Below are 12799 nucleotides of genomic sequence, written 5' to 3'. Positions count from 1 at the left end.
GGCGGGCGCGCGCGGCGATTGGCGGCGGCGCAGGATTTGAACGGGCGGGCGGAGGCGCAGCCGTTGGTGCGGCGCGGGGCCGGCGGCGCCGTGGCTGTGTGGAGAGAGGGAGCCGGAGCCTCGACCCCGCCGTGCGCCCCACTTTGCGGTTCTGCCCTGCGCCGGCCCCTGCGGCATGGCCGCGGGACTGTTCCACGGGGCGGCGGCGTGGGAGCTGAGCCCCGCCGCGAGTCCCCGGCGGCGGCGCTGGGCCATGCGTGAGGCCGAGGAGGACGAGGGCGAAGCCGTGCTGGTGCTCAGCCACTTCGCCCGGCCGCCGTTCCTCAGCTTCGGCAGCCTGCGCGTCGGCGCCTCTCGCACCCGGCTGCTGGGCATCCACAACCCCAACGCGGAGGACGCCGAGGTGGCCGTCGATCGCTTCCCGGCTGCCGCCAGGGGCTTCAGCCTCGAGCATCGCCGCTTTTCCGTACAGGTAGAGGGCGTGGGGAGGGGGCTGCAGCGAGGGGGCGCCGGGCCGGGGGCTCGTGGGGCCGCTCCCCCCATCTCCACCCCTTGAGCCACGCTCTCTTGTCAGCGGAGGGAGCCACTGCGCAGATTTAACGCGCTTTTCCTCCGAGAAAGCCATGGCTCGCCTCGGAGTGAAGCACTAAATCTGTAGGAAGCCGGTACCTGCGAAAACAGCACCGTCGCTGCGGCTCTTGGTGCTTGTAGTCGGAATGACTTCAAGACTGTCAGGAAAAGAAAATAATGGCAAACGCTCCCAGTTTCCATTTGCTGGCAGGCTGCGCGTTGCAGCTCCTGGAGGCAAACCCGCTGAGGTGCTGGTGCTGTGTCCTCGTGCGACAGTCAAACGTGCCAACCTGGAAACTGGGCTAGATGAAATTAACGTAAGATTGGGTCAAGTTAAAAACGAAAAGACCCTACCTTCCCGTGCTATCGAATTGAAGTAGCATATCAACAATGGAGTGGGTTTAGATTCAGTTTAAGTCAATATTTTCAGTCCATATTGAAGCATGATCTCTATTTCATTGCTTTCAGGTCTTTCAGATTATATTAAAAGGGAGGAGATTGTGTTTGAAATGATCATGTAGAATTCTAATTCTGTCTTGATAAAGCAGGGACGTTGTGAAATTAGTAAAGGTGCAATTTGATGACAGATTCAGGTATTGTGCTTAGTGCACCTGACTGGGCAGCAGGACCCGGGGGAAGGTTTGGGGCTATCGTAGGCTATGAATCATTAATCCTGATTCAAAAGTGCAACTGTGCCGGGGGAGAGGGAGGCAGACCATCCTGGTCTCTCTAAGATATGAGAAATGATTAATTGTTCTTTGCTTAGTACTGAAGAGGTCTAACGGGCAATGCAGGCCTCAGATCAATTGTGCAGACAGATTAAAGAAAAACAGCGACAGAAGAATCAGTGGGTTTTTTTAATAACTTATTTAAAAAAGGTGTAGGATATCTGTTTAGAAAAAAGAGTTGTGAACAGAATACTGATTCTTTGCTCTTCATGATGATAGAATAGATAGTAAAGCAAGCTTAATTTTGGAATAAATCTTAATTACAATTCTCAAAGGAATATAAAGAGTGAATAGTTAATCCAATCAACAGCAGTTTTTTAAGAGCCATTTAGACAAATATGTATCTGTGGTCCTCTAGATTCTCTAGAATCCTTCTGTAAGAGACAGGAGAAAAAAAACACTGGAGATCTCTTGGAAAGATGTGTTTATAAGCACACTGGAACCTCTCACTGTGTAGTACTTGAATAACAAGTTCCTATACTAATTAATTATTTGATATGTGCCTATTCAGCAAACCTGTCAAAAACAATCAGTATTTAACTAATTGACAAGTTTTCATTAAATGTGTCTGCCCAGGGATGGAACTCTTTTAATTCAAATGCGCAAAAGATTGGTCTTTTTTATATTCTCTTTTTGATCCTGTTTGAAGTATAAGCATTGTTTAGTCTGTTAGTATTGATATCAGTAGAGCACGGAAGTGATTTGGTAGGTCACTGTGTATGAAAAAGTCTTAGATCATAGTTAGCTCCATGACATCTCTGTTTTCTTGCAGATCAGACACATGGTGTCTTCACTTTTATTCACTGAACTTGTATGTCAAATCTCATCTTTGCAGAGTATTGACTTTGTAAGTCAGTTTGAAAAAAAAAAAAAAAAGTTTAACTCTTGTATTTAGATTCAGTTAAGGTCCTGAAAATTAAGCTATAATTATTAGTCCAAATACCATTCTCTGAAAATTATTATAGAGTACTCTATTGGTTATTATATGCAAAAGTTATGTGCTTTCTTCTCTTCACCGTTGCTCCATAACTTCTCCTTTCTGTTACATGTTATTTTTATGTGCTCCTGCTTGTTTTCCATTATAGTTATGTGAAGAATTACATGCCCTTTTAGTAAGACAACATTGTTGACTGAGGTTGCTTAAATTTGTATGTCAGAGAAGGGAAAAACTGACATTTAACAATTATGTATTCTGACCTTAAGAAGTGCTAAACACAACTTTTGTGTATTGCTTCTCATTTCATGTGATTACTGCTTATTTGATGTTGCATCAGTGTACCTTAGTGCTATATATTAAACATTTCTTTCTTTCTCATAGTCAGGAAAAAGAATCTTTGTTTCTATAACATGGACACCATTAGAAGAAGGAAAAGTTAGAGAACTGGTAACTTTTGTTGTTAATGGCATTGTGAAACATCAAGCTGTGCTCCTGGGTGCTGCTGAGCAGCCAGTGAAGAAAAAGGTGAGTGTGTTTAATTTTGCTACTTTGGTACAGTTGAAATAGATGTTGTTTCTATTAGTAGAAAATTCAATGATGGCGAATTAATAATTGATAAATGTCCGTGGGAGTTGTCTTGAAACTTGTTCATTTGGGTTAGAGGATAGTTACTTGTGTATTACAGCTTGGAGAATAAAATAAAAACGTGACTGGGAAAATCTGTTTGGGAGCCTGGGAATAAATTATGGTGAATTTTGGACTAGGAACATTGGCTTTAGCTTTTCTTCATTTATTATTATCAATTGTATTATTTGTGCTGTTTACTGTAGTTCTGTTAATGTGTTTTGATGTGTGTACCAATTTATTGCAATCACACAGTCGCAGAGAAGTCTAGATTGGAAGCAATCTCTGGAGATTGTCAGGTCCAGCCTTTTGTTGAAAGCAAGACCTTAGATACCTTAGATTAGGTTATCCAGGGCCCTGTCATGCTGAATCTTGAGTATTTTCAGGGAGGGAGGCTCCGCTACTTCTCTGGGCAACATACTCCTGTGTTTAGCTTTCCTGATGGTGAAGAATTCATTTTCCTTTGTATCCAGATGGGAGTTTCCCAAGAAGTGACTTATGCCGATTGCCTTTTTTGTTGTATAACTGTGCATTCTTATTGCATCTATAACTACTTTTTAGGTATTGGCGATTAGATTTCCTCCCTTCCCCCAAGCTTTCTCCTCTCTAGGCTGAACAAACCCACTTCCTTCAACCTGTCTTCATACCTATATGCGCTATATGGCTAGGTGCTCTTCTTAAAGTATTTTTAGACTTTTAATACTAAAATATATACTAATAATGTTCATTTTGTATATAAAAGTATGTCAAAACTCAGCATGCTAACTTTTACTCATTCTTTTTCAGAAGAGTCTTTGGGATAACATAAAAAAGAAAAACACTTCAGAAACAGCTGTTTCAACAAGAGTTAAAAAAAGAAATTCAAAAGTTAAAAATGTTAATAAAACCTTTCAAGTTTCACAGAGGGTGGATAGGCTTAGAAGCCCACTTCAGTCATGTGAAAATCAGAATACAATGCAAAGTAGCATATCCCCAAGAAATGACTCCTTTGTTGGCCTAGAAAATAAGCTGCCTATATCTCCTATTGCACCTATGCTAGAGGAACATCATGATGCTGTTTGCACACCAATTTCAATAAGAAGATCTACTACATTCTCGGATATTGCTGCAGCTGTAAATGAGGAGTTATTACCTGAAATAGACAGCTGTAACATCAAGAAGTTCGTTGATCACCATAATGAGGTAAAATCTGAAAGTGTATACAGTTCTTCCACTGGATTAGTACAACTGCCAGTTTCAAATAATGAAGTAATTATTAATCGTACACTTTCACCAGTTTGCACTCCTGAACGTTCAGCATCTGCGCCCATTTTAAGCATGAGGAGAATTTTAAGTCCAGATTCTTTCATAAATGACAGTTATCAAGTTGATGTAGATATTGCAATGGAGCAGCCTGTTCCAATTCTTTCACCCGATCAGTTTGTGAAAGACACCTTGTCAGATGTGCAGTCACAGACTCCCAAACTTGAGGCAGCTTCAATATTTTCTACTACAGAGACTTATGTCACAAAGAAATGTCTCCCTCCAAAATGGGGAAAAAATGGAGACATACAGACAAAAGTACATGTTTTTACAGGACACAAGTTAAATGACGCCTTTGAGAGACATAACGTAGAATCACAGGTACTTCATAATGACAAACCCAAACAAAATCACTTCAGTTTTTCTTCTACAGAGGAACTTCAAACCTGCAATTGTTCTCAGAGAGAGCAACCAAAAAAACGTCCAGTCCTTTCTGCTACTGTCATTAAAAATAAGCCTGATGCTGTTGAAAGAAAAAGAACAGAAACCTTCCAGCCAAAATCTAGAAAATGCCTTAGCAGTGCAGTAATGGAATGTGCTAATGTGGTTCCTGTATGTGCAAAGGCAGAAATATCTAGACACCTTCCAGTGATAGGTCCCATTTTAGTTGAAAATAAATGTCACAATGACAAAGTAAATTCATCTCCTGCTGGATCAACTTCATCATGTCGCAAGAGGAAAAGTGAAGTGTATCTAGAAAATACTAGGGTTACGGTTTCAGCATATGTGGAAGAAGTTGAAACAAAAAGAACTCTTATGTCTAGTGTGGACAATAAAACACATACTGCTGCTAGACCAGGAGCCCGCAAACATACAAGCCGAGAGAAAGTAGCGCAGAGAAATAAAGCTGGTGAGCAGTATTTAATTTATGTACTGCTTTCTGAAAGATGCCTTCAGTTATGAAAATTGTGTAGCAAAAACTGTCTAGTGTATTTCATATCTCTGAAATGTGAGTCTTTGCAATTTGTTAGATATTATCTGCATTTTACAAATTTGAGAACCAGGTAAAAATTGTGGTTATGTAATTTGCTTCAAGTTTTCTTTATTTTGGGAACCTTGTTAAAGACGATAACAGGCAGTGTGTCTGGTGGTTCCTGAGCAGAGCGTTTGTTATGTAATTCAGGTTTACTAGAGTTGTGCTCACTCCACAAGATTTGTCTGAGTCTCGTTTCTCTCATACATACACTAACCATTACAAATATTTGAATGGATTGTTCTTGACATATTTTCAGAAAATGTAGTTCCTAAGTCTGTTTCGTGCTGCCTCCTTTTTACTGTGTGTAATCAGCTTGTGCTTAGCCTTGTGTAGGTCTTTCTTGTATGTAAATACTTGGTTGCTTGAAAATCAAGACAAGTGAATTCTTGTATTTAAAGGTATTTTGGGTTGCAAAATGTTCCATTCCCAAATACGCTCTGGAGTACAAGAAATGCTTCTTTCTATTGCAGAACCTCATTCTTCATTTGCAGAATCTTCATGCAGTCCCTGCAGTACAACTATCAGGAAAATTTCATCACGGCTTTCAGATCAAAATAGCATATGCTGCTTTCTTTGGTTCAGTTATGCAGAAGCTTAGTTTTGAAACCATTGGGATTTCCACTGGAGACCCTGTAAAAGAACATGTGCTATCCTAGTAGGAGTCAAAATACCTCTAACACCTCTAATAGAATTGGTCAATGACTATATGAACTTCTTTCCCATGTGGCTGAAATGCAGGCATCACTTTGTGTGAGGGGGCGTATTTGTCCAGCACTGTAACATGAATGTATGCTTAAGTTTGGGCTTGCAGGATTTGCAGGGGCTTTTTACCCTTCTTATTACCTTTATCACTTCAGCTGCTGCTGTCAGAACCATTGATGCGTTAATTAGTATCATGCATACATACTACTTTAAACAAGCTTGTGTATGAGCTAAGCCCAACTGCAGGGAGGAAGGGAACTGATTGCTGCCAGCCGCAGGGGTGTTTTTGTGTGTGTGTGTGTGTGTGTGGTTGGTTTTTTTTTTTGTTTGTTTTTTTTTTTTTTAGTTAGCTTATCTGAAGACATTAGTGTGGAGCTCAGAGAGTACTTAAAGTTGAATTTTCTTGCATTTCTTATCTTCTAATCTGTTCTGTGGTCTATTTTCAATCTGGGGCTTTCTGTAATACACTCTGAGTTGAAACTTTTGAAGATAGCTTGCATAAAAATTCACCATGTCAGTGTCCAACAGGAAAAACAGTGTTACTTGTAACTTATCCCTGTTCATCTACTGGTGTAAGGATAGACTGGATGAGGAGGTATTCTGTGAGCCCAAAATGACTTGGGTGTCTTTTAATCCTGATTGTGAAATGCAAAAATGACAGCTTTGAATTATGCTCTTCTTTATTTGCCTATTTTTCTTGTGAAATATAACCTAGCGTTCCTTTAATTGCGCATGGAGACAACAGGAGACATTTTTTAAGGCTGGGCAAAAAAGAAAAGTCATATTCCACTACTAAAGAATAACTTTGAAATTCCCATCCTTAATCTAATCATGTAAGGTCCAGTTTTATTATGTTTGATCAGAATGTATCTAAAACTTACTAGAACAGTACAAAAGATTGGAATGAACACTTTCTTCTGCAGCAGAGAATGTTTTATGGAAAAACTACTTCAACTAAACAGGAGAGTGCAGTCTCTAATTTATGATCTCTATCTTTCTTGCTTCTGAAGTAACATCTTGTTGGGGCTGTCAGGCAACAAATATAGTCCATCTGTAACAGCATGCTTTTTTATCCTTTATTCTCTGTCCACTAACAAAATGGTTGCACTAAAAGCATGTATTTTTGCACATTGAGAGGAGAATTCGGAAAGCAGAGATATTTCTTTGTGCTTTATATAAGCACTTCTACCACGAGGTGGTGGATGATACTAGCTAACACCCAATCACAGTACAGAGGATCTTCCGAGTATTGTATTTTAACTTGCTTCGTGCTGGTTAGCTCTTTGAGTTAGCTGAGATCAAGGCGAAGCTTCACAATGACTGCAGTATGTCATGATGAGATCACATTACCACTGTATTACCGTTTTGGGTTTCAGCAACACTCGAGCTTTGATCTATAACTTCTGATAACCAGTCTGCTGTTATCTTGAATGAGGATTTGAGATTCAGTGTGACTTGTCTCAGAGTTGTAAACATATGCAGAGCAGTGAATTGAATCTGTATGAGTGCAAGCTTGTACCGTAATGCTGGGTCATTTTTCCTTGCTAATGACTCAGGAATTCCATAATGCCTCTTTCCCTCCTCCTTCCCCTGCCCCGAGGTAGTACTGAATCTGTTCCCAGTCAAAGTTAGCAAGCCGTAAGGATGAAAAGCTGTTGGGGAGAAAATTGCAAACAGTAAATTTCCTTAGCATAAAGAAGAACTGTGAGATACAATAGCTCTTATTGACTCCTAACTATTTTTTTTTGTCCTTTTGATTGCAGTCAGACTGCTTTGCTGAACTGTCTTCAGCACTCACAGAAATTACAGGTGTCTTATATGGGTTCATAGGGAATTACTCCAGTTCCATGCTTTAGCAGTGTTACGAACATTATTATTTTACTGTTTGACACACTGACTTTCACTGACAGATGTTTGTTATTGATATTTGTATGTCAATGCTCACAGGTTCTTTGCTTAAGAAAGCATCTAAAACTGTCAACAGAATTAGTAAACCTATTGCTGGATTGGCTCAGTCTCACCTGACGTTTGTGAAACCATTGAAAACAGGTAGGCAGACTTCTGGTATTTCGTGGCAAAACAATATTCAAGTGAACTGAATGTCACAATTACTGTACTGGTGTTGCTTGTGACTGGCAAGACCCAACTGGGTAGAGCTGGGGTGGAATAAGAGACAGTACCTAAAACAAAACAATATCTAGTAGAAGAAAAGTATATACCTTTCATGCTGCATTTTGACTACTCATAAGGAAAACTGGTTGCATCACATGGTCAGCTGAAAGTAAATACTGCTTCCCTCCAGTGTAAGCAGAAATTGTGGAAAGCTGCATCGTAGATGTATTCCCAGCTGACTGACGGTGATTAGTGAAATGCTTCTTCTGCCCCAGAAGAGAAAACTTGCTACCAGAAGGATGATGATTTCATGCAGCTGGTAATACTAAGTCTATTCTGGTGAGAAAAATGCATCTATAAAATGGTTGTTCCTGGATGTAATCCAACTCAACTTGAATTGGCCCTAAGGTGTATTGCAGATGGCTTGAGTTCTAGAAGTCTTGTTTTTATTCTAAGTGCTTTAATAATTTAATCCATGATTTGTGGCTGGAATTGATTTAACAGTGGCTGATCTGCAAGTTACTGAAGATTCTAACCTGCCATTTTTCTGTTATAGTGCTAAATGGAGTGTCAAATATAATATATTTCACAGTGAGATGTATATCGCTTATCAAACGTTTGAAGAACACTTATATTTTACATAGTAAGTCTCTCCTTCATAGACTTTTTTTTTCTTCTTCTTTAAGTCATTCCTAGACATCCAATGCCTTTTGCTGCTAAAAACATGTTTTATGATGAACGCTGGAAGGAGAAGCAACAACAAGGTTTCACCTGGTGGTTAAATTTTATACTTACCCCTGATGACTTCACTGTTAAAACGAACACATCACAAGGTAAAGTATGACAGTTTACACTTTGTCCTTTGATTTTCTTAAATGTTGTATAATTTGTGTTACTAATATTAATGAATATAACTAGAAGTACTACCTTAGCGCTAGTCTCAATTTGTCATTTCACTGTTTGTAATGCTAAACTTACATAAAAGTAGATGTTTTTGTTTCTTTTTTAATATTTAGTTTTATATCATGTGTTTCACTGTTCAGTGTTTTACTTTAGACTGTGATAATTCTAAAGCAAATATTTAGTAATATGTTTCAGTGATAGAAAACATGAAATATGTTAAACCTCTTACTGGAGTGCTGTCCACTCCAGCAGAACTCTATAACCTTCTGCCTCCTTCTGAGTCTTATTTCCCCCCTTGTGATAAGTGTGAATAGCACACTTGTTTGTGCCAAGCCCAGCATACAGCACACCTGAATAGGAAGTATGCACTGGAACAAGAAATACCCATTGGAATGTGCAGCTGCAGCAGCCCTCACTGGGTGTGTAGGGGGGAGTCCACACCTGTTAAAAATCGTTATAGCTGCCACTGTAGTAAATTGATAGTATAGTTGTACTTTTTCCTCTGCCTTTATCTTGATTATAAAAAATAGAAGAATTCACCTTAGAACTGAACTTCTAAGCACTGCTAGTTTATGAAATAAGTATTGTTGTATTAAATACTTGACTAATTCATGGACTTGACAGGATGTATTTAGTGTAACAGATCATAAGCTTCCTGAGGAATAAGATCATTATTCAAAAGTAAAATAACAAAATGTTTGTTTGAGATGTAAAAGCATACTTTCTATGTGTGTGTGTTTAAACAGTAAATGCAGCTGCTCTTATCTTGGGAGTAGAGAACCATCATAAAACCAGTGTTCCTAAGGCACCAACAAAAGATGAAGTGTCTCTAAAAGCCTATACTGCTCAGCGTAGGCTGAATAAGTTACGACGTGCAGCTTGTCGTTTGTTTACATCTGAAACAATGGTCAAAGCTATTAAGAAGCTGGAAGTTGAGATTGAAAGTAGACGTTTGCTGGTTCGTAAAGACAGACATCTATGGAAAGATGTAGGTAAGAATACTAAAATCTTGTGTATTTTCTAGTAAGCAGAAGGGATATTTGTGTAGTAAGTTGATTTAGTCTAAAAACACTTTGTTGTAATATGAAATGTTTGTTGGATGTAATGTTACAAGATGTTATTTTGCAGGAGAAAGGCAGAAAGTCCTTAACTGGCTTCTATCTTACAACCCTTTGTGGCTGCGTATAGGTCTGGAGGTAAGCACAGAATTTATGGTCTGTAATCGAAGCTTTATGGATATCTAGTAATTGTTTTAGCTACAAGCGTTTGTGGTGGTTTGTTTTTTTTTTCTCCTTCCTGTTTTAATAATTCAGGTAGATTAATTTCAATTATAGCATGTAGCCCTGTCTTTTAACTTATTACAAAAGACTTACTTTGAAAAAGTGCCTATCCTACTAAAAGGCCAAATATTTTGTCAAGCAAAGTGGAAGTTAACTCTGTGACCAATATCACAAAACTTTAGTTTGGTTTAGTGTTGGTCTCACTCTTTACTAAGCTGTAAGAAACTTCAGCTTTCCCAGGGGAGTTTCTGATTGAGCCTGCAAATGGAGATGATCATATATGGTCTTTAAATTAGATGAGATTTACTTTTGAAACTTCTTTTGTCTTGATCCTTTAGTGACCGATTTGAAAATTTAATTGATTTTAGAGACTACTGACCAATTACTTTAACATTTATAGCTATGCTGTTTACCACTACATAACTTCAGTAGTGTATGTTATTCAGAAGATGCCTCCATAATTAAGAATATTTTAATGGTTCTGCTTTTCTTTCCTCCCTTCATATCAGACTGTTTATGGAGAACTGATAACTTTGGAGAGTAACAGTGATGTTATGGGTTTAGCGATATTTATTCTTAATCGCTTGCTTTGGAACCCTGACATTGCAGCAGAATACAGACATCCCACTGTGCCTCACCTTTACCGAGAAGGTAACTACCACTTCCTCAAACAGGTTATTTTTAGCACTTAATTTTGAATTTATAAAACTATGACTTCATGGGTTTTATTTTTTTAGGCCATGAGGAAGCCTTATCAAAATTCACACTGAAAAAATTGCTGCTGTTAGTTTGCTTTCTGGATTGTGCCAAAAAGTCTAGAATCATTGACCATGACCCTTGCCTCTTCTGCAAGGATGCAGAGTTCAAGGTAAGAGAGCTGAGATTTGATGTCTTCTTCCAAGATTGTTTTATGACTGAATGTAGGATTTGTATATTTTATTTGAATAAATGCTGCTTTTTTAACAAGTCTTAGCTGTTCAGGCTTTTACATGAACATTCTCAACACTTGATCTTGTGGTTATATAAAAAATTTCCCAAGAAAAGTTTGAGGTGTTGGTTCTGTAGAAAGGACTCAATTATCTTGCATTATTTGGCTTCCCTATTTTAAGCTGAGTGTCTGCACTATTTTTAAATGCCACCCAAGCATTCTGCAGCTGATCTTAAACTGCAAGTCAGTTCATGAATATTTTTCTCTTAATATTTTGTTGTCACAAGTAAGACTGTGTGACACGTCACATACTTCTTGATTAACAAGTATTTTTTGTTATGTTAAAATAAAGTCTCCTCTCCTTGAGTTTGTACTACATAGACTGAGAATAGCGATCATGGATTTGGTGCTTTTGGTGACACATAGCTAGGTGTGATGAAAATTAGAGGTGTACGAACTGGTTAAAAATACAAAAAGTAAGTGTCTTTTTTAAAGTATGAGGCAAGGAAATATGGAATGCAGTTTTGGGGACAAGGGATATACTTGACAAAATACTTAACAAGTATTGTAGTGCTAAGATTGTTACGTTTTTGTTTAGGCTAGCAAAGACATTCTGCTGGCATTTTCTCGAGACTTCCTGAGTGGTGAAGGTGATCTTTCCCGCCATCTTAGTTTCCTGGGACTACCTGTCAGTCATATTCAGACTCCACTTGATGAATTTGATTTTGCTGTAACAAATTTGGCTGTGGACTTACAATGTGGCGTTCGTCTCGTGTGAGTTAATACAAATCATTGTTAACAATTTATTTTCTTTTATATAATACTCCATGTGAACTTACCTAAGGCATTAAGCTGTGAAATTCCCTTTTTTTTTTTTTTTTTTTTTTTTTTTTCAGGAGAACAATGGAACTTCTCACAAAAAACTGGAATCTTTCAAAACATCTGAGAGTTCCTGCAATAAGTCGTCTTCAGAAGATGCATAATGTTGATATTGTTATTAATGCGCTTAAAGAGCGAGGAATTCAGTTGAAAGATGAAAGCGGTAAGGCCTAGAAATCGGAGTTATTCTAAGTGCACTTGAGTACTAGCGAATGGTTTAATTCTTTGTTTTACTTGATAGGTGCTTCAATTGACTCCAGGGACATTGTGGATAGACACAGAGAACGAACTTTAGCACTGTTGTGGAAAATTGTCTTTGCTTTCCAGGTACTGTTCCGTTACTCTTTTTTTATTTTTTTTTTATTTTTTATTTTTTATGCTAGTTACAAAAGAGACACAATGAAAACACCTGTTCTTCAGTGGTTCCTTGTTGTCTGTGGAGCCTCCACTAATCAAAGTTTAGACTGGAAGAGTTTGCTTTGTATATTTAAAGTGCCATGCAAGCATTGCCTGTTAACTGTTCCCTAACAGTATACTTTAGATATCATTTTAACTATGCTTTCTCTTCTGGTATACTTTTGTACAACTCTGGGGGGAAAACGTAACTTTTGAGCTTATGCTGTATGCTATTAGAATAAAACAATGTTAGTCTCAAAATGCTGGTAAGCCCTTACTAACTGAGAAGGACATGTGACAAATTTTGGATCAGCTTGTGAAGTCACGCTGACAGACAACTGTAAAGGAAGCTCTGAAGCTATAGGTCTTTTACTTTACATACTTTTTTCTTTTTGCCTTGAACAGTCAAGTAAAGAAACAGATTCTTGAAATACAAATGAAGTTACCTTAGGTGTATTGTAA

General features: G+C 38.5%; 1 protein-coding gene across 3 annotated transcripts in view; it reads left to right on the top strand.

Moving 5' to 3' along the window:
- Positions 1-7: 7 nt before the first annotated feature.
- ASPM (assembly factor for spindle microtubules) overlaps positions 8-12799 on the top strand; it is a 30927-nt gene continuing 18135 nt past the window's right edge. For 2 of the 3 annotated variants that reach the window (XM_026118554.2, XM_026118547.2), the window contains exons 1-12: positions 8-472; positions 2617-2760; positions 3646-5011; positions 7787-7888; positions 8638-8784; positions 9601-9846; positions 9983-10050; positions 10644-10785; positions 10872-11002; positions 11661-11836; positions 11959-12104; positions 12183-12268. In XM_026118554.2, the coding sequence (XP_025974339.2) occupies positions 176-472; positions 2617-2760; positions 3646-5011; positions 7787-7888; positions 8638-8784; positions 9601-9846; positions 9983-10050; positions 10644-10785; positions 10872-11002; positions 11661-11836; positions 11959-12104; positions 12183-12268 (3051 nt within the window). In that variant the 5' untranslated portion in view covers positions 8-175. Of the gene's footprint in view, positions 473-2048; positions 2146-2616; positions 2761-3645; positions 5012-7786; positions 7889-8637; positions 8785-9600; positions 9847-9982; positions 10051-10643; positions 10786-10871; positions 11003-11660; positions 11837-11958; positions 12105-12182; positions 12269-12799 lie in introns of those variants that run through there. The other variant, XM_026118561.2, reaches the window with a different exon arrangement.

Source organism: Dromaius novaehollandiae, chromosome 8 (assembly GCF_036370855.1).
Source record: "Dromaius novaehollandiae isolate bDroNov1 chromosome 8, bDroNov1.hap1, whole genome shotgun sequence".
Classification (NCBI taxonomy): Eukaryota; Metazoa; Chordata; class Aves; order Casuariiformes; family Dromaiidae; genus Dromaius; species Dromaius novaehollandiae.
This window is presented reverse-complemented; position numbering and strand designations above follow the sequence as displayed.